General features: G+C 43.5%; 1 protein-coding gene across 2 annotated transcripts in view; it reads left to right on the top strand.

The window, feature by feature from the left end:
* lyst (lysosomal trafficking regulator) overlaps nt 1–20,023 on the top strand; it is a 46,161-nt gene extending 26,138 nt beyond the window's left edge. Inside the window, exons 16-52 of one of the 2 annotated variants that reach the window (XM_010788279.1) lie at nt 591–764; nt 1,517–1,666; nt 2,719–2,856; nt 2,938–3,136; nt 3,223–3,351; nt 4,085–4,703; nt 5,490–5,670; nt 6,447–6,616; nt 6,758–6,988; nt 7,169–7,335; nt 8,296–8,448; nt 8,588–8,749; nt 9,100–9,291; nt 9,388–9,599; nt 9,680–9,889; nt 10,321–10,497; nt 10,620–10,696; nt 10,803–10,991; nt 11,462–11,607; nt 11,693–11,789; nt 11,959–12,020; nt 12,206–12,261; nt 12,349–12,501; nt 13,402–13,646; nt 13,957–14,023; nt 14,105–14,261; nt 14,797–14,937; nt 15,045–15,262; nt 15,724–15,954; nt 16,058–16,247; nt 16,340–16,476; nt 17,251–17,349; nt 17,764–17,903; nt 18,003–18,100; nt 18,193–18,349; nt 18,673–18,744; nt 18,860–20,023. In XM_010788279.1, coding sequence (XP_010786581.1) covers nt 591–764; nt 1,517–1,666; nt 2,719–2,856; nt 2,938–3,136; nt 3,223–3,351; nt 4,085–4,703; nt 5,490–5,670; nt 6,447–6,616; nt 6,758–6,988; nt 7,169–7,335; nt 8,296–8,448; nt 8,588–8,749; nt 9,100–9,291; nt 9,388–9,599; nt 9,680–9,889; nt 10,321–10,497; nt 10,620–10,696; nt 10,803–10,991; nt 11,462–11,607; nt 11,693–11,789; nt 11,959–12,020; nt 12,206–12,261; nt 12,349–12,501; nt 13,402–13,646; nt 13,957–14,023; nt 14,105–14,261; nt 14,797–14,937; nt 15,045–15,262; nt 15,724–15,954; nt 16,058–16,247; nt 16,340–16,476; nt 17,251–17,349; nt 17,764–17,903; nt 18,003–18,100; nt 18,193–18,349; nt 18,673–18,744; nt 18,860–18,998 — 6,135 coding nt within the window. In that variant the 3' untranslated portion in view covers nt 18,999–20,023. The remainder of the gene's footprint in view (nt 1–590; nt 765–1,516; nt 1,667–2,718; nt 2,857–2,937; nt 3,137–3,222; nt 3,352–4,084; nt 4,704–5,489; nt 5,671–6,446; nt 6,617–6,757; nt 6,989–7,168; nt 7,336–8,295; nt 8,449–8,587; nt 8,750–9,099; nt 9,292–9,387; nt 9,600–9,679; nt 9,890–10,320; nt 10,498–10,619; nt 10,697–10,802; nt 10,992–11,461; nt 11,608–11,692; nt 11,790–11,958; nt 12,021–12,205; nt 12,262–12,348; nt 12,502–13,401; nt 13,647–13,956; nt 14,024–14,104; nt 14,262–14,796; nt 14,938–15,044; nt 15,263–15,723; nt 15,955–16,057; nt 16,248–16,339; nt 16,477–17,250; nt 17,350–17,763; nt 17,904–18,002; nt 18,101–18,192; nt 18,350–18,672; nt 18,745–18,859) is intronic. The other variant, XM_010788281.1, reaches the window with a different exon arrangement.
* The last annotated feature ends 1,344 nt before the right edge of the window (nt 20,024–21,367 follow it).

A 21,367-nucleotide genomic window follows, 5' to 3' on the forward strand; every position in this document is an offset into this window, starting at 1 on the left:
TGCAAAAGTGCAAAACGTTTTTGGGAGACAAAAGTCACTTATGCACCAAAAATGCCAAACATTTAAGCTTCTCAAATAAGAAAACGTACTGATTTTAGATGTCTTTACATTACATTTGAAATAAAATCCTTTTAATTATGATATTGGTCGTAAAAAAATCTCATTTATTTTTGTTGTTGGACACACCAAACAATTATTCAAGTTGGTAATGAGCAAATTAATTAATTGACTGTTTAGAAACCCTTATTTTGTATTTCTTTATGCTGATTCTTACTATTATTCATGAAGTGAAATGTAACCCTTAGCCCAAAAACAATTAAATCAATTTCCTCATATTTGAACTCAGTTAATCATCTAATTCTGAGTTAGTTATCTAATTATTATGTCTGTTACTGTGCAGCATCAAGAAAGTAGTGTGTTACTACTTTCCAACAGGGACTGTAGTTTGATTAGATTTGCTTTTGTGAGACCACAATAACAGTGACAGTGTGACATTATGTTGAAGAACTCCTCTCCAGTTCTGCATTGTTCACATTCAGACATTTTTCTTTTTGTTCCTCTGTCCCTCGTCTCTTTGCTGCGGCGTCCAGACGGTGGAGCTGAGTGACTGTGAGAAGACTCAGGCTCTGGCCCTGCGGGTGCTGCTGTCTTTGTCCAAGTTTAACCAACACCGCATCCATGAAATGGACTGTTACCATGGTTACTCCATGATCCACCAGGTCCTCATCAAGTCCAAATGCATCGTGGGATATCATATGCTGAAAGTGAGTCACGTCGTGAACTTTTTGCTGTCAGTGCTCACAACCTCTGCTTATCTGTGCAGTAAAACACCTTCAATGGCACTTGTTTTTTTTGTACCATGAATCTGATGCAGCCCGACGCGCTGGTGCCTTTGAGCCGGTGTTAGTGACCCTGCTGTTACTTGACCCTCTGGCTGTGTCTGTAATTGAGCTGTGTGATGGCTGTGTGCTGAAATGGATTCTGTCTGACGTGATGAAACACTGAGCTCCTGCAGAGTCACACAGCACCTCTGATTGGCTTTGTCACTTTTGTCATACTGCATTGTATAGCACAGGGCTGAACTGATTAGTGATATATATCAACACCCATAATCATTCCTATATCAAACAAAACATGCTGTTACAGGTATTCTTGTCTTTTTTATTTCCGCTGCAATGAACAGCCAACTACTATCTTATGTGGGTCTTCCAGAGATGCTTTAAGATTTATAACCTCTGCAGTGAAGCTGGTCACAAATGATAGACTCTGATCGATACCGAACTGGATGCTCAGTGAGTAAAGGGCATTGGTTCTGACGGAGTGATAAGCACTCCCAAAAATGTAATGGAGAACTTATTGACCCTCTTGCTGTCTGGGATTCTGCACTCTCAGGTCTGAAGGGATAGTGATTATCAATATGTTGCAGTTTAATCTGATGAGAGTGACCAGCACTAAATTATATAAACACTGTTTAAATCGTTTTTCTGATGTGAGTGGCCATATTCTGTCCTTGTAGACTTTACTGGATGGATGTTTCAGTGCCCCCATCCTCATCCTCGGGGATGATGGGCAGTTCCGGTTGGACACTGAGTCCCTCGCGGTGGTGCAGGATATCGGGCTCCTCTCAGACATCCTGTTGGACTGGAAGATCTGGGCCAAGGCTGAGGTAAACAAACACATTATCAATCATACTTTGTGGGTGACAGGAGATATGAGTCTCACTCGGGAGGTGAATGAAGAAAACATGTCCTTCTTTTAATTCATATCAGCGATTTGCTCTCAATGTGTTAGTACCAATTGCTTTCTGGGATTCACCATTGCCTTTTTCATATTTTTGGTTAGTGAGCAACCTTACCAAGATTTTTAAAGACATTCAGTTTTACGGCTCACACATTGTTTGTCCAATGAAAGAGTTTTAATTTCAGAACCATAAACTAATTCACAAATATTGTACTTTTAATATTGAGTTTTTATAATAATTGTATTTTTAAATGACAGGGCTAAACAAATACTAGTGGTCCATTGATCCTCTTTAGGACTATAATAACTGCTAACATACTGCTTTGAAATGATTTTAGATGTTCCTGTAACGCCAGTTTTGTACATGTTTATTAAACACTACCTTCAGTTCAATATTGCTGAGTTTTTTCTTCTTACAGCCTTTAATTGGAAGCATTTCTCATTTATTCAGCACGTGCCAGAGTATTTGCACACCACACTCCTTCCCTTATAGAGAGTGTTATAAGCTGATTCCCTATATGGACTTAATATTTCAAAAACTATTTGTTGAAGAAATTAGATGTTGTTTTCTCATCAGACTCGTACAGAAAAGTTTGGAAACAGAAAAATCATTATCGCTGAGTAGCTTCACTGAACATCCACATTCCTAGTTTCTCAAGGTCTATTAATTTATTAACATCCATTCCTGATGAGGTGAAGAAAGCTCAAAGCATCATCATTTAAAGAATGAGCTGGTAATGAATTCATACAGCTCAGGAGCAAAACTCTGTGGTCAGGATTTCAGTTTTTACCTTGGTTCTCAGAGACTGTATATGCAGAGGCAAAAATGTGTCAATGATGGGCTGCTAATAATGCATTAAAATAAAAAATAGTAAGTCCTTGCTTTGCAGAGTCGTCGCAAAACCACCCTTTGATGATAACGAATGAGTGTATGTGTCCCCTCCATTGTTATTAACTGTCTGTGTTGTTTTCTATCAGTGTGGGGTGTGGGAAACGCTGCTCGCTGCCTTGGAGATCCTCATCAGGGTGCACCACCCTCATCAGGTCTTCAACATCCGTCAGTTCCTCAAGGCTGAAATCGTGCACCGCTTCCTGCTCACCTGCCAGGTGTTACAGGTAGGTCAAATTCATAAAGCTGCTGGAACAACGCCCCTTGTCTCTTGAGACTGTTTACTGACCACATTGTGTTCTCTTAAGGAGCATCGGGACGAGCATCTGACTGCCATCCCACAGGAAGTCTGTCTGTCCTTCGTCAAAATCATCCAGGAGGTGCTCGGGTCTCCCCCGGACATGGACCTGCTGAAACTCATCTACAGCTTCCTGTTGGCTGTGCACCCGCCCACCAACACATACGTCTGCCACACTCCATCCAGCTTCTACTTCTCTCTACACATAGGTGAGGAGGCAGTGCAGTTAAAGGAAGCACCTTTCGGTCAAAGTGCCATTTACTTTAATGCTCGTTTGATGCGTGTCATTTGTCAGATGGGAAGCTGTACCAGGAGAAGGTGCAGTCCATTATGTATCTGAGACGCTCCAACAGTGGAGGAAAGTCTGCCAGCAGCTCTGTGGTGTCGCTCTCCCCGATTGTCTTCTCTGATGCACACCATGAAGGTACTGCTGTTTCCACTTCATTACACTGACCTTAAAGCACTGCAACACAGTGGAGATGATGGAATACAAACATTCAGTCTGCTGCTGGTAAAGGCATTTTTCCATCAGCAGGGCTTTTGTGAGTGTATGTTCCTCTTACGTGAACACATCAGAGCTTTATCAGCCCCGTTTCATCAGTTTTAATTTAAGGGTCTAATGTATACATTGTTACTTATTAGAAAAGCATTAGGTCGTTATGTGTTTCTGAAACTCCCTCCGGTCTTTTTTTTGTTTGCTTCAAAATAAATGTATCTATTTAAAAATTGCAGATCTTGAAGTGAATTATTTGAGAGACTGTATTTGTCTTATACTGCATATCTTTATAAGTATGTAAATTAATGCATATCAATTTATCCATTCCTGTTTTGTATCACAACCTTGCATTTTGAATTGTTTTCTTTACATTTCTCGCAAAGCACTACGTTACTTTTGAGATAAGGCTGTGCTACTTGCAAATATACATTGTAATAAATCCCTACAATTATCAAGAATGAATGGTCACAATTTAATTTGCAATTTTGTTTATTATCAGCCCTCTTTTTTACAACGTCATGTTTTCTTATCACAGCCACTAGCCTATCAATTTAAATATTTGTACTGTAGTATTGTACAATATGTCTGCATGTAAATGAGGCCCTTGTTATAAAGCCTAAGGATTTATAAGTACTGAATTATCTTTTTCTTTTTTCCCCAGGCCACCTCCACGGTCCTTCTCCTGAACATGGAGGTGAAGACCAGTCGTTACGCCTTCCTAGTCTGGCGCCGTCTCCGTACTCTTCCCCTCTCCTGACACCTCGACTGGGAGACGGTAGCTTACACGAGTCGGGCGATGGTGACGGGGTCTCCCTCTCCACTCAGCAGGGTCTTGGCAGCACAGAGACGCTGAAGAAGGGCGGAGGCGACGAGCAGCTCCTGAGCAGCTGCGAATCAGCCAAGACGATCTGTGAGTCTAGGGACATAGGTGAGGGAGGGGCCATGTGCACTCCTTCCATCAGCGTGGAGGAGGAGCGGGACGAGGCGGAGGTGGACAGCCTGGCAGAGGGCAGCGTTGAGGTGGAGTCTGAGGACAGGTTCGACTGGGCCAGTGACGAGGCGCCGCGCCGCCCCGACAGCCTGAAGGGCATTCAATCCTTTCAGAGGAGCCACAGCAATCTGGCTAGCCTGGGCCTGGCCTTCCCAGCTCCTAATGGCTCGCTGGCCGTCGCCCGCTGGCCGAACTCAGCTGACAGAGGCTCCATGCCTGAAGACTGGGAGAGCTACACCTACTCCCCCGGGTACGAGAGGGCGCACAGCAAGACCGAGTCCAATGACAGGTATGCTGCCGTAGTTCTCTTTCACAGGGCAAGGTAGACAAGGTATTACTGCATCTCAAGAAAACACTCTCAGGATTTTCTAACTGAATGCTCAATATCATTACAAGTTATCTTATTAATTAAATCCATACCAAACTTTGGCTAATCTATAAATGGTGTACAGAGAGCACTGACAGTCTCATTCAGCGTTTGATTTAATTGCTTGTCCATGTACGGATTGTTCTGGTACACAACACCCACGAAAGATAAATATCTCAGCCGCTCTGCTTGATAAAGAGTTGTTTGGGGATTTGCATAATCTAAATACAGCATTTGGTTATGGTGATAGTCCTTAACCAACTTTGAAAATGATTTCTACCGCAGTGACAGTGTCAGTTTATTTTTACCTGCAGTGGCAGCCAGCTGGTGACATAAGCTGATAGGAAAATTAAAAGATGTATTCCTTGTAATCCTTTTTTCTCAAAGGCACCTTTGTCTTTGTATTAGTAGCAGTGTTAACTGACAGGCAATAATGGAATACTTCACCTCAAAAACGATCCTTTGTATATCATTATTCACCCTGCGTTACCTTGAATTCCTAATAAAAACAATGGCTCCAGTACAAATTCATGGCAGCTTTATATTCTGATTCTTTAATTACTCTTGTAGTATTAACTGCAAATAGAAACAAATGGATACACACTCTGATGAGTGTAACAGGCTTTTGTGTTTCATCTCACTGTTTACTGAGGACATTCAGCTAGCTGTCCATGCATAGTAATTCTTCACTAAAGTTGTGTTCCTCAGGTCCAGCACTGAGGACTGCCTGGTGCTGATCTGCTGTGGCCTCTATGATCTTCTGAGGGGCATCTTGCTGCTGCTGCCTGACCTCATGCTGGAGGAGGTGATGGACAAGCTCATCCAGCCTGAGGCCCTCATTGTCCTGGTCAACCACTCGTCGCCTCTCATCCAGCAGGGTGTCATGAAGGTGGGTGCGGTGATGTGATGTGATCTGATGTGATGTGAAGCAGGTTGATTTGATTTGAGTACAAAGAGTCAAGGAGGAACACACTGTATGAGGCAGTAAGATAGAATATTATCTCCCAATGAGATACCTATACACATGTGTTAACATCTTAGAGGTGCTGGTCTTCCTTTTGACAGAGCTAGGCTGGCTCTTCTGCCTGATTTCAGTCTTTATTTTTGACTTGGCTTTACAGTAGCTTCATATTTATGACGCAGACATGAGAGTCTAGGCTTGTACAAATGTGTTTGTGTACAGATAGTTTTTAGAGTGCAGTAAAACATTTCTTGAAAGCTTAAATGCCAACGCAGGAAAAGTTTTGTTTATTTTTCATTTCGGGAATTAGTAAATCTCTTATTATTTTTTTTAAATAAAGTTTGACTTAACTTTTAAATATTTGGATCACACAACACAGAAACAATCCTACGCAACCACCACTGGAATCAAATTCTGCAAATATAAGAATATTACAATAATTAGCCTCTAGCATATTTATTTGCTACTTTGCAGAAATACTGGTTTATAAACAGATGAACATGCATGCAAAAAAAACTCTACTTACCCCTCAGCATGACAGAATTAAAGTGCCTAAACTATCCCATTCATTTGCTGTGTTAATCATTTGATCCCCTGTGTCTCAAAATATTGTAATATGTACCAGCGTGTTATCAAAGTATAAAAATATATTGCCATCTTTTAAACTACCTTTCTATATCTACATATCATTTTGCTGTTCCTAGCTGCTGGATGCATATTTCAGCAGAGCGTCCAAAGAGCAGAAGGAGAAGTTTCTGAAGAACCATGGCTTCTCCCTGCTGGCCAACCAGCTGTACATCCATCAGGGCAGCCAGGGGCTGCTCGAATGCTTCCTGGAGATGCTGTTCGGCCGGCCGGTGGGCCTGGAGGAAGAGTGAGTGAAATACATGTGCAGTGCACCGTAGGCAGCATAGAGTTGTTTTATGTTGGAATATTATTCATATATGGTCTACACAGTATGAATACATGTCTTTGAAGCAGGCACGTTAAATAACTTTCTCTCTTATTTTCCCAGTCTGGACCTGGAGGAAATGGAAAATATCTCCCCCTTCAGAAAGCGCTGTATCATCCCAGTGTTGGGTCTTATTGAGAACTCCCTGTATGAGAACTCCTTGGTGCACAACATCCTTTGTATGCTGCTGCAGCTCCTCAACGCCTGCCCCAAGCTGGCAGACATTCTGCTAGACCACGGGCTGCTCTACGTGCTCTTCAACACCCTGTCTACCCTCAATGGCATGGAGAATGGGTACGGCTGCCAGAACAGAGGATGGTTCATTCAAACACCTCCATGGGACCATGGGTTTTGTCTTGAATCTTTGAGCCATGAATTGAATAATTAATCCTCTCACTGTTCATTGATCTAGCATATAAAGGCAGGAGACTCACTTCCTCTACCTCATATTTTGTTCTTGTCCTCTCTCTGCAGTATTCCCCTGAATGACTACAAGCTCCTGGTGTGTGACATCCAGCAGCTGTTGGTTGCCGTGACGATCCACTCCTGCAGCTCTTCAGGGTCTCAGTACTTTCGCATCATTGAAGACCTCATTACCTTGCTGGGTTTCATGCAGACCAGCAAGATGCGCCGCACGCAGGGTGAGGGCTGGAGCTCTAAAATTCAATACACATGCAAAATACATCAGTGTTTTCTATGCTCTGCAGTTATGGATGATCTCAAGCTGTCGTGCTCTGCTGCAGAGAAACTGGGCTTTATTATCTACAACCACAGAGTGGAAACTCATTGGAGGGAAAATATAATTGAAGAATTATCTCACATCTCCATCTTCCCACCAAATTGTTTTCTCTCATTTTCTTTAAATTTGCTCTCTGAAAAGTATCTCTCCCATCTCTTTCCCATTATTGCCGATTACTTTGCAATTTTTGACATAATAAAACCGTTCTGCGGTCACATAAACGTTACAAAAGCAGGCTCTGTACATTTTGACAAATAATTATTCTCAACTGTAATACTGCCCTCATTGGCCCAACCTGATGATGCCAGGAGTTTGTGTGGAGGTGCATGTTTGTGACATATGATCATTAGCATCATTAAATAAACCAAACACACTCTGCACTGTTCGTGGGCAAGTTTCATTTATAAACATTTCACCCAAATATAAACTTATTTTTTAAATCAACAGATTACAACATTACATTTTTAGCAGTGTGTGTAGTCACAGTGGAAAGCTGTGATAAGAAAAAGGATACACGGACATAATAAAAGATTAATATTCCGATAACTTAAAAGCCAAAGTAATTGCAATAAAACTAAAAACAATGAAGTGAAATAAATATTATCTTTACAATGGCCAAAGTATTTTTTTTCTTTTCTTTTGGGAAACCGGTGCCTTTTTATTCTAGAGATAAACTTGAAACTGAGAAACAACGAGGGGATGACATGCGGCAAGGGGATTCCAACTAAGGTCCTCCACTTGGGGACGAAGCCCCAGTACTTCGAATTGATAGTGCGAAGACCCCTGTTGAAGGACATTCTTACTCTTCGATAAAATTCCAACATGGGAAAGTTCATTATCTCATCGTTTGTCTTTCTCACAGAGATGGCTGTGGCTTTGCAGTTCCGCGTCCTTCAGTCAGCGATAGAGTTCATAAAGACGACAGCCAATCAGGAACCTCAGAAGCTTAGCAGCTCTGTAACTACGCCGAGCTCTCCACATCATGCCATCTATCAGAAGCGCAAGAGCATCGCGGGTGAGTATTTCAACAGTTTAAACATGCTGTGTAGTTATTCTATTATTGGAGGGAGAAATGACCCCCATGTGTCTCCAGGCGTTTCACTTCTCCACCCTCACCTGTGTGTTTATTGATCCTCTCCTCGTCCGATCTGAAGGTTCCATTGCCTTGAAAGACTCCATTATCCCCCGCATCCCCCGACAGCACTACTGCTCCTATGGCCAGATCCCCCTCTCCCCTCCCTTCAGCTTCCTGTCCATGGACTCCCCCCTCCCCTCCCCCTCTGGAGCTCCATCTTACATGCTCCACTGTGAAGCAGGTAGCTCGGGATTGCAGCGGAGAACATCCTCCTTGTCACGGAGCATGTTTCCCAATTTGTTACTGTGACACCACTGTAAACTCACCCATGCACTCACCTCAGGATTTAATCTGCCCAGTACCCTCGTGCGCTACTGGTGCCTTTTGTAAGTGCACGTTTGATTGGTTAAGCATCTCCAGCACAGATGGCACTTAGATGAGTGAATATTAATAATCTTCTCCGTGTGCAATGAATGAATGAATACACTATTTGCATAACCTTGACAAGAAAAAAAGAATGTGTGCTTTTACTTACAAATGATGTACCGTCAAGTGTGTCCAGTTTTCTCACAACTGTGCACATGATTTTAGGCCGGCGTCGGTTCTCTCTGGCTCAGACTGACTCCCTTCTGATGCGGATGCGCTCCGTAGCGAGCGATGAGCTCAACCAGATGATGCAAAGGAGGATGAGCCAGGAAAACCCCATCCGTGCCAGCGAAACTGAGTTCGTCCAACGGCTGCAGAGGCTTGTGGTTCTTGCCGTCAACAGACTCATTTACCATGGTAATAAGCCTTCTCCCACTTATTTATTCTCTTCATCATGGTAATCCAAACTTGATCCCTAATCCTCTCACTGCTTGAAATTGTCTCTCTTTTCAGATGTGAGTGAGGACTTGTTTGACCTGCTGAATATTCCCGACTGCGCAGACCAACCGTTTTTAACCCCAGACCCAGGTGATCAACCGCAGGAGGAGGGCGGATTCGCCTCCGTCCCTCATTCTCCCACGCCCTTCCCCCTGCCGCCTGCCAGCAAGAAGAGCTTTCAGAAAGACATTCTCAAACTCATGATGGACGGCATCAAAATCAGCCTGGTATGACGACACTGAATCTCTTCTTTAAAGAGCTAATTGTTATTTTGTGGGACCTTGTTATGATGGTTGTGATCTTACAGGGCAGCACGGGTCGAGGAGGAGCCCCACATCAGCAGTGGCGAAGAATCCTTTGGTCGTGTCGGGATACTTTTCGGGTCCAGATCGGCCGCCTCCTTGTGCACACCCTCAGCCCCACGCGTCCCCTGTGTGACAGGAAGGAGTCGCTGGAGTTTGTGCTTGATCCCAGACATCTGGACATCCTCAAGGAGAGCCTCAGCCCAGGTCTGGAGGTGAGTGTGAAGGAAATACATCATAAAAATCTATTTTTCACACTACACGTCAAGTATCAGACCACCCAAATGATATACTTTCTGGCAATCTTTTTTCGCCTACACAGTGCAGAAACGGTGTTGGTTTCAGGGGAAAGTATGAGTGAGCGTTCAGTATATTAGCTTTGCTTGTCATTTTCACTCCTGCAGACCAGTTTTCCTGGAGCTGTCAGGCATTGGCTCTAAAATAACTGTGATGGATGTTTTCATGCTGTTCAGCAGCTCCCTCTCTTCGCCTTGGGAGTCTTTCACTCGTCCTCCTCTCAGGCTTTACTGACGGTCAACCGGCCCCTAGAAGTCTTGTTTCCTGTCCATCACTGTCTGTGACTTGCTTCAGACACAAACTAAAATTAAATCTGGGTTTCTTTGAATCCCTCTCTTTTTTAACTCAGCATGGACCGAAGTTGTCACTCTACCTGTATGAGATGCTGCACGATCACAAGGACAGCCTCACCAAAGAGGATCAGAATGCCGTGGGTGTATTCATGACCTCGCTCAAGCTTTGTGGCCATCGCTGCATCCCACCTAACTCTCCACACAAACAGGACCTGCTCAAAGCCATAAAAGAGGTAAGTCCTACAAAGGCAGACGGTCATTGTTAAAGGAAATAAACAGTCTTAAGTCAATATCAATTCCTGTTCAGCAGTATAAAATATGACTCTTAATATGTCTTGTACTTTTATTATTACAGGAAAAATGTAAGTATGAAGCAGAAGAGAAAACAAGCAAAGTGGCATGGGAAAAGAAAATGGCCAACACTCAGAGGAAGTGAGTAGGGGCTTTTTCCTGATGTGAGGTTGATGTTCAGCGCAAAAAGATGTTGGTCTGAATCATATCTTTCTTCCTCTCCTCCATCTTTCTTACTCCTCTGCAGTCTTATCCAGAGGCTGGAAGGAAAGTCAAAGGACATTTCAAAGATTGCAGCTGACATCACACAGAATGTGTCTCTGCGACAAGGCATGGAGAGAAAGAAAGTCATCCAGCACATCAGGGGACTCTATAAGACTGACCTCAGCGCCAGCAGACACTGGCAGGAGCTGGTGCAACAACTCACGCATGACCGGTAGGCTCCCGCATCGAACACTCGCAGGGACTCACACAGTATTAGTGCAATTAGAAAGCCGTTTCCCTAAGGATGATTGTAATTATAATTAGTTCTTCTTTCTCCTCTTTATATTTTGGTAATTTTATTTAATAAAAGAAAGAAAATCTCATTCCAATGTGAAAAGATTTAGGTATATTTTGATACATTAATTTAAATAATACAAAACACTTCAGACATGCATAGAACCAGAATGCTGTAAAAGATGTCAAGCTTAGAGCTAAATGCTGCAACATTAACATTAGAATGCTAAGATATTCGCACGTGACATTACTAACGAGATGATGTTTATTTTAGCTTTCCAGCGTTTGCTAGTGAAACAAATGTGCTGCTTTTCTGTTGCTATATAAAAAGTGAAGGGGCTTACCAAGAGATCCTGTATTGATATGAGTAGAGAAAGTGATTAAGATTGCTGTTATGGTCTGTTTAAGTGCGGTTTGGTACGACCCGACATCCTACCCCACGTCCTGGCAGCTGGACCCCACCGAGGGGCCGAACCGGGAGCGGCGGCGGTTACAGAGATGCTACCTCACCATCCCTAACAAATACCTGCTCAAAGACAGACGTAAGGCTGAAGGTGAAGAAACCTTTTCCCCACTTAGAGTTTGGGAAGAATTCTCTCTGCTTTAGTTTTCTTAATATAACCTCTATGTCTTGTTTAGACACCGTGAAGCCACCATTATCCTTCCTGTTTGAGGACAAGACCCACTCGTCCTTCTCCTCCACCGTCAAAGACAAAGCCACCAGCGAGCCCATCAGGTATTACTTTTTACCTCCCTGTCACATTTCCTGTCTGTAGTTAACATCATATTCCTCTCAGGAGGACAGGGTGATCTGAAGAAGGCATATAAATGTCTCACTGAGAGGTGTGTGCTTTATTCAGATGGTGTTTTTCCCTGTATGAGAAATCCTGTCTCTTTGTCCTCAGGTTCACCAGACGGTGCATCAGCGTCGCCCCCTCCAGAGAGACAGCAGGGGAGCTGCTGCTGGGTAAGACACTGACCATCTCTCACAGCGGCTCCGTGCATAATATAGTCAGCCGGTAACAAAGAATAATGTGCTATCTCTGAGCCACTAGAGACTATTGCCCCTCTCACACAAATGTTTGCTAGTTATTCAGCAGAGGAGGCTTCTGTTTGTACACCAAGTCTCACTCCCCCTATGTTTTCTCACAGGAAAGTCTGGGATGTACTTTGTGGAGGATAACGCTGCTGATGCCCATGACAACCAGGTAAAGCCAGAGGACTCCTCAACACTGTTAGGGCTATGTGAGTTTCCCAGGCTACTCACACCGGATGTGTTTAATGTGATGCTACAGAGCCTTCACGGTGAGACGGAGGCACCTTCCTTCTCTTGGACATACGAGGAGATCAAGGAGGTGCACAAGCGCTGGTGGCAGCTAAGAGACAACGCTGTGGAGATATTCCTCACCAATGGCAGGACCCTGCTGTTGGCCTTTGACAACACCAAGGTGAGGCAAAGGAAACAAAAAGCAAACAAAATGTTCAAATCAATGGCATTGCTCATGAAGGACATACAGTAGATGTTAAAGTGTGTTTGCGTTAGCTGTCTTATAACTGAGGTTTAGACTACCCAGCAGACCCAAGGGAAAACTCATTCATTTGAATATCAAAATGTAGCGACACATGCTGGTGATGGAAATATTGAGATCAAGGCTCTACTGCTGAGAAAAAGATGTTTGAATAGACAAAGCCATGCAGCATGAAAATATTTTGCAGTAAGAGTTATTCATTGAATTACCTTTTATGTATTCTGCCCCTGGTACCTGTGGAGCTCTGTAGAAGTCTGTGCCAGAATTCAATCATGTTGTTAAGACACAACACTATCATTCTCTGCAGGAAAACACACCTATAGTAGTTATTATTGTTTCACACTGCTTTCAGTGAAATACTGAAATAAGGTTATTTTATGGTTGGATTTTTGAGCAAGGGGTTTATAATAATAATAATAAGCACGATAATAAGAAGAAGAAGGAGAAGAAACAATATTTAGATAGCATTTTTCAAAAACAAGTTTACGTTGTGAAATAAAAAATGTGAATAGTTGATGATAGAAACAGATGAAAGAAAATGACATCTTAAATAAAAAAACTGAATAAAACAAAAACTCTTCAAATCCTTTTTAATCAGAATGTTTGTTTTAGCATTATCCTCCAAATCCTACTCTTCAACTTTACAGAGCTACTAGATTTTGTTGAAGTATGTTTTAATGTACAGTATTGTATGCATTTACAAAGTGTTGACAGTAGAAACGTCAGGAATCCAAGGTGGCACTTTGGCCATGTCTCACATCAGTCCTAACGCTAGAGTTGTAATATAGAATTGATGTTTCTCCTGTGTCCTCGCCTCAGTTCCGTGACGACGTCTACCACAACATCCTGACCTCTGACCTGCCCAACCTGCTGGAGCACGGAAACATATCTGCGCTTACTCAGCTGTGGGGCTCGGGTCAGATCTCAAACTTCGAGTACCTCACACACCTCAACAAGCACGCAGGACGCTCCTTCAACGACCTCATGCAGTACCCCGTGTTCCCCTTCATCCTGCGAGACTACACCAGTGAGACCATCGACCTGCAGGACCCCACCATCTACAGGTTAGTGTGTTTGTAAAGCGTTTGATGTATATAATTGGAAAATGTGATGATATAATGTTATGAAAGTTAGTCTTAGTCATTGATTCATCATATGCTATATAAGGGCTCCTCTTGTTTATGCCATTTCCCACTTAATCCACTTAAAATTCATACATATTGTGGGATTTATGTGTTTCGGAGACAAAAAAAGGTCCTGCAGCCATGCACTGAAGTCAAGACACATGATACAAGAATCATTTTTAATAGACACATTTTCCTGAGGCAGTTAAACATCCCGGCTCATCACTGCTCTGCTTACATTTCGTTGCAGGAATTTGGTGAAACCCATCGCGGTCCAGTCGAAAGAGAAAGAAGATCGCTACGTGGATAATTACAGGGTAAGGCCTGTTGTACATCAAATGTGTTTCATGAGTGTTCCGGATGTTCTGGTGAGAAAACATGAGTGTTCTTTCGTGCAGTATCTTGAGGAGGAGTACAAAAAGGGCATCCGTGAGGACGACCCCATGCCTCCGGTCCAGCCCTACCACTACGGCTCGCACTACTCTAACAGCGGCACTGTGCTGCACTTCCTGGTTCGAATGCCTCCTTTCACCAAGATGTTCCTCTCATACCAAGGTGAGTCACACTTATAGCAGAAAATCAGAAAGCACTGCAGTCTCCAGCTACCATGTATTTCATAGTATCTTCAATTTTAACAAGTAGTGTGAATGTTAACTAAATAGCAAGCCAGGGCTCTTTAACAGCAGATAATTGTCGTACATCTCCAAAAAGCTTTTAGCAGCCCTGAGTGCCACCTGTCTGCATTACATCGACAGATCCATCTAAGTCTATGCTAAAGCTTTTAATACTGAAATGTTGGAACGACCTGATCTTAGATCTGACAGAGCATCACATTTATTATCCATGAAAGGTTACTTTATCTTTATAGCTGTCTCTGATCAGCTCCGTGCTCCCTTCCCCTTCCCTTCTCTATTTCTTCCTTCCGTGTTAATTATTTTCCCATTCATGTGCCTCCGTCCTGTGATCCTCCGAGGCATCTTTTTATGTGTCCGTTAATGTATTCAGCGAGCGTGGTGTCTAAGGTCATGAAAGGGGATCTTTTCAATCAGTGAGTGGAATCTGTAATTAGATTGTCTTTGGCCTTAATCAGACCAGAGCTTTGATATCCCGGACCGGACGTTTCACTCCATGAACACCACGTGGCGCCTGTCCTCCTTCGAGTCCATGACTGACGTAAAAGAGCTCATCCCAGAGTTTTTCTACCTCCCAGAATTCCTAGTCAACAGAGAAGGTAATCATTTTCTTATCAATGTATACCTTTTTAATCAGTATACCTATCATTTATAGCAGACTACATATCTTCTCATGTGTTTAAAGTGACCTTTTGTGCCTTCACAGGTTTTGATTTTGGCGTTCGTCAAAATGGCGAGCGGGTGAACCATGTGAATTTGCCGCCCTGGGCTCGCAACGACCCCCGTCTGTTCATCCTGATCCACCGGCAGGCGCTGGAGTCGGACCAGGTGTCCCAGACGCTGTGCCAGTGGATCGACCTGGTGTTTGGGCTCAAGCAGAAAGGCAAAGCCTCCGTCCACGCCATCAACGTCTTCCACCCAGCAGTGAGTAGCTGCCTATTGCACTTTGATAGAATCTATGGGGAAAGCTGTTGTTGTTTACTTGTGGCTGTGCCATATGGACAAAGATATAATCAAGAGGAAAATGTTCATATATGTCTCTTGATAATTGTCAATATCAATATTTCTTGTGAGTGAAAGGTGAAGAAGCCATATGATAAATTGTATTTTCAACTATTCTTATTCTTAGGAAAAACAACAAACAGCAGAATATATCACAAATCTGAGGTTGATACAAAACAAGTGGAAATTTATTTAATTTTTGTTCATTTTTTTAAATGATGAAAGAGGTTTGTGCTGTTCCCCGTCTTGGCTGGCACATGTTTTTATTAGCAACCGCTGGGTGGTCAAACGTTTGTTGTAATTTCAGGGAAATTATTATGACATTGCTACCACTTTATCTCCTAGCCCTGTGCTGACATAAGCTTTTCTATCATTTTTCCCAGACCTATTTTGGTATGGATGTTTCGTCAGTAGAAGACCCAGTGCAGCGCCGGGCCTTGGAGACGATGATCAAGACCTACGGACAGACACCCAGGCAGCTCTTCAACGCCTGTCATATCAGCAGGGCCAGCCCCAAACTCCTGATGGAGGGGGAGCTGCCGGCGGCCATGGGTCTCCTGGTTCAGCTGGCCTTCAGAGAAACAAGAGAACAAGCCAAGGAAATAGTCTGCCCGGTAATCTACTCTGTGGTGGTTGTGACTCTGAGGAGCAAATTAAATATATCGTCCATGAAATGATCTCCTGCTCACCTGGCTATTTCCTCTCCCTCCCCCACAGAGCCCGCTGCCATGGATCAAGGGCCTGAAGTGGGGAGAGTACGTGGGCTCGCCCTCCGCTCCGGACCCCGTGGTGTGTTTCAGCCAGCCTCACGGGGAGAGGTTCGGGTCCCTGCTGGCCCTGCCGACGCGAGCCATCTGCGGCCTGTCCCGCAAGTTCTGCCTCATGATGATCTACAGCAAGGAACAGGGTGAGGAGGCCCGCCAATCACTCACAAGTCAAACCTAATGTGTCGCACAATGTCCTGCTGACTCCATTAACTTTATGGTCTCTACTCTGTAGGTGTTCGGAGCATGCACAGCACAGACATCCAGTGGTCGGCCATCTTGAGCTGGGGCTACGCTGACAACATTTTGAGGCTGAAGAGCAAGCAGAGCGAGCCGCCTATCAACTTTATTCAGTGTTCACAACTTCACAAGGTAAACAGTAGTTAAAGGTTGCTATCAAATAGTCATTAAAGACAGGTCCTTTCTCTTTTATTAACCACTTTTCTTACCTTGACATCATTAAAAACCTTATGGGATTTGAGTGTTCGTTCGTGCTTCATTAGTGAAAAATACTACTTCGTTTCCAAGCTTGGGAAATAAATAGCAAAAGAAAAGTGAAAGGAAATCTTTGCCTACCTAACACTCCTATCCACTATCTATATGAATCCAATTAATATGATTCCAGGAAAGTATTTGAAAAATAATTAAATAGAATATACATTATGTATGCAATACATGTGTGCCTACAAATCTACCACTCCACATATTACCAATCAAACATGTATACTAGTTACACAGAATAGCTTAAGAAACACCACCCATCTCAGTGAACACCTCCACATGTTGATTTTACATTAATTAACATAAAGTTCGCCTTATACTGTTGAAAATTAAAGACAAAGAAGCACTTTGGCAAGTCTCGGCATGAAGTGCAAGTTTTGAGGCTGCATTCCTACCATCTAGAGATGTTGAACAGCTCTTATCGTGCCAGTTAGGTACTTTTGGGTCATTTCATTCAGTAAGCAACCTTCTTAAGCAAAACAGACTTCAACTGCAACTAAATTCTCAAAACAACTAAGCAGTTGTCAGTGAGAGGAATCACTGGTGTCCCCCTTCAGAGTTACACATCCACACACTGAGGATGGACTAATGAGCATCCAGGTTTCTGGTTCCCTCTGACCCACCCTGTTCCTCTCTCTCCTGCAGGTGACCAGCTGTGCCTGGGTGCCCGATGGCTGCCAGCTATTTACAGGCAGCAAGTGTGGAGTCATCACCGCCTACAGCAACCGCTTCACCAACACCACGGTGGGTTACCATGGCAACGTCCCCCTCTAACCTTCCGCCTCCACATCGACACCCAAACCACCCACCCACCTCACATTACCCCCCCACCACCACCCCTCTTTAGTCCGCCTCACCGTGCTCAGCTTCATTAGTCACATCACAGTTGCCCTTGAAACACATTTCCAGCGAGTCCACAAGTGGGATTAGAGGTTCAGTCATCAGAGAGGCTTTCAGAGTTTCATCGGTCCCCGCCAATAGGCATCCATGTGTCCTGTTTCACTGCCTCTGAAGGGGCTTTCTGCAGCCATTGATTTGTGCTGTTCAGAAAATCCTTTCATTAATAGGGTTTTTGAGGAATTGAAGACTCCTCATCCATGCTAACATTCAGATCCGAGTGTCCTCTGCATACCGTCTCTAATGTGTGTCCTTCCACAGCCGTCAGAGATGGAGGTGGAGTCTCAGGTTCACCTGTACGGACACACAGGAGAGGTCACCAGCCTGTTTGTCTGCAAACCCTACAGCATCCTCATCAGTGTCAGCAGAGACGGCACCTGCATCCTCTGGGACCTCAACAGGTCAGAGCGTGTTAAATATGAAAATAATAGAAGACGCTTTACGATATCTTTTGTATGTTGTTTGTGCTTACATTAAAGTGATTATCTGTGATTCTTTAGGCTCTGCTACGTCCAAAGCCTCACAGGCCACAAGAGCCCAGTGACTGCAGTGTCGGCCAGTGAGACCACGGGGGACATCGCAACAGTGTGTGACTCAGGTGAGGACTGCTCTGCTCTGCCTCTATCATATCATTCTCATAGACTGACACCATGTTGATATGAGTTCTGACATATGATCCTGTGTCTCCAGTGGGCGGGGGCAGCGACCTGCGTCTGTGGACGGTGAACGGAGACCTCATTGGTCACGTCCACTGCAGAGAGATCATCTGCTCTGTGGCCTTCTCCAACCAGCCGGAGGGCGTGTCCGTCAACGTCATCGCCGGGGGGCTGGAGAACGGCGTGGTCAGGTGAAAATATTATATTTCATTATACAGCTATTCTTGGTTCATTTGCTTTAAACTTGTATCACCTTACATTTTCATTATATGGTTTTCTCAGCCAAAATAATTCACTTCCCCTTTTTAATGTGTGTTCATTTTTGTCAAATTAATTACATTGGGGAGATCCTGCAAGAATGTAAATAAACAGAATTAAGAGGTGTTGGATAAATTATTCCAAAAATATCATTACATGTGTAGGTTTAACATGATATAGATATTTTAAAATGATAATATCACGGATGTTGTCGATCCCAGTATATCCCGACCTCTAATCCACACTGATGTTTCAGGTTGTGGAGCACCTGGGATTTGAAACCAGTGAGAGAGATCACCTTTTCCAAGTCGAGCAAACCCATCATCAGGTATCTTATCGGCGCTACACCCATGTTATTCTTTGCTACCACTTGCCACCATTGTAAATAGATGTGTAACTCTGTGTGTGATTCTGATGATGATGTCCTCTCCTGCTTGTCTCAGCCTGACGTACTCGTGCGACGGCCACCACCTCTACACCGCCAACAGCGAGGGCACGGTGATGGCGTGGTGTCGGCGGGACCAGCAGCGCATGAAGCTGCCCATGTTCTACTCCTTCCTGAGCAGCTACGCCGCAGGCTGACTGTGGGTCTGACTTTGCTACTGTCCAGATCTCAGCAAGAGGAGCCGCTCCCACCCTCTTCTTCTTCCTCCTCCTCCTCCTCCTCCTCCTCCTCTGTGCAATGACAGGGAGGATGTGTCAGCATGGCCTCCCTGAACCCACCCTAACTTAACTAAAGCCATCCCCCTGCTGAGCAAACTCTACTGCAGCCGCTCCCAGCATCAACAAATTATTAAGAAAATAGTATTATTATGTATATAAATATATATTTATAAACATACTGAAGTGGAATGTTGGGGATGAATCTTTGGCCGCGACGGACACTTTATATGAAGCATTTCTGAGAGTGTGATTGGTAAATGTTATTTTTGTTTGTTTCTTGCTGTTGTTTTTTGTTGTTGTGCGGAGATCCTTGCCTGCTGTTGATTTTGTTGTTTCCCTGGTAAGCTGCTATCGTCTGGCCTAAGCCAGACCCAAAGTGTGAAGACCCTCGGTGGCGCTCGACTCTCCCGCAGCGCATCGTCTAACAGATTGTTGCCGGAGCTCTGCGAGCATGTCCTGCTGACGCTGCAGCAGAGGGGGGGGAGGCCCCTCCCTGTTCTGTCACCGGGAGACGTCCTGCTCTGCTGGGCTTGTCTGCTCCACTCAAATCCGAACACTGATGTCACAGCCCTGCATCACTTTGTATCTGAGCTCAGGGGAGAGACGGGGCAGGGGGGTGAATTGTTCCTTGTGTTGCCTGTTGTTCTGTCCTTCTTTTGCATGCTAGAATGATGCTGACCTGTAATGTATGCAGTTGTGACATTTACTGTCATGATACTCCTGAATGAAGGCCTGCCTTGGTTGTCCTCTTGCATTGAGAAATGTTGATATTCATTTATTTATTAGAAGCACCACAGAGGTTCATCCATCCTTCTTTCCTTCTCTTGTGTTTTGCAAGCTCAAAAAGTGGCTTTAAATGCACTAAAACCTTTTTTTAAATTAATATAGTTTGCTAAAACTCTGAAGAAGCCAATTACCAAACAGCATTAGACGAGTGAAGCTGCAGAAGAAGCAGAAGTCTCCTGAATGCACCCCTCGCTGATCTGAGGCATGCCTAGTAACTGCAGCGGTTTAAAACGGTCTAGCTTGGGATGTCTTGGTTAAAAGCATCATGCCCAGCAGACTGAGGTTAGAGCAGTGAGCATTTCCGGCACTGATGAGGTTTACAGCTTATTTTAAAATACACTACACTGAACCAATCGACCAAACATGTATTTCCTTAAGCTCCATGCAGCTACTCTTTACATTCCCATTTTACCTACGGCACTTTCCGTTTGTCTGTTAGTATGAGTGAAATGGTAGTCAAAGCACTTTTTTATCAGCTACCATTTTATTCAAGGAAAGCCAATAATCTGTGTATTTACCATGAACTGAGCTTTGATTTAATTCCACTAATCCAGAAAGCAATATCAAACATGCAATAGGTAATTTCTGTCAGAAGGAGTTTGTTTAACACAGCTGTGAAAAAAAAGATGTTTTGCCTTTGTGCCGACCGCAGTGAGCCTTGTGAGTTGGAAAATGATGTCTTAACTCTCACACTTGGTGTTTGACTTGTTTACGAGTAAGGGAATATTTCTTCTTATATCATGATATCATTCCTTTTGTGTTTTCCTTATTTTTGGTTTTCCTTCTCAGCCCACCTGGACCCCTTTTGTTGTGTGCCAGCTTCAAGCCTGTGCAAAATATGAAGTTACTGTGTTTGTTTACTGTGTTTCATGTTTGCAAATGTATAAAAGTCTATGAGAACCACAACCTTTTATTTTCTCTCAAAAATCCACATGTATCATTGCATGAATGTGCCCCCCTCCCCTTTTGTGATGGCAAAAGACGAGAGAAAGACATGAAATTGGCCGATGTTTTTGTGCTTTCTGACACAGAAGGAAATTTTTTTTTTTTTGTTGATAAATGTAGCTAGCTATGCATAATTTAAGATCGTTGTCTTGAGTTACTGAAATTATGTCCTTTCTTTGACCTGGGCTGGTTTTGCAGTTTGGCATCATGAACTGAAAATCTGAAAGAATATGTTTTTCTGTTTGTTTTTTGTTTGTACATATATGCGTGTGTGTACGTATGGACAAACCAAGTGATGAGAATATTATAAATATATAAATATTTAAAGAAGCATTTCTTTTGTCCATCTCTTACTTTGTGTGGTGCGTTCAGGGGTATATATAGAGAACGGAAACCTTGATGATGCTTCCACAAATGATCGTAATAATCTCAAGAAAAATAAATATGTCATTCAAATATTCTCAAGCATCATTTTTTGTATATGGATGCAAATTGCCCCCCAACATGTTTTCATGGATACATCCCAGCAGTTACTTTGGAGGGGGGACCCAGTGATG

This window comes from Notothenia coriiceps, unplaced genomic scaffold, assembly GCF_000735185.1.
Source record: "Notothenia coriiceps isolate Sejong01 unplaced genomic scaffold, NC01 NC01_scaffold00031845, whole genome shotgun sequence".
Taxonomy (NCBI): Eukaryota; Metazoa; Chordata; class Actinopteri; order Perciformes; family Nototheniidae; genus Notothenia; species Notothenia coriiceps.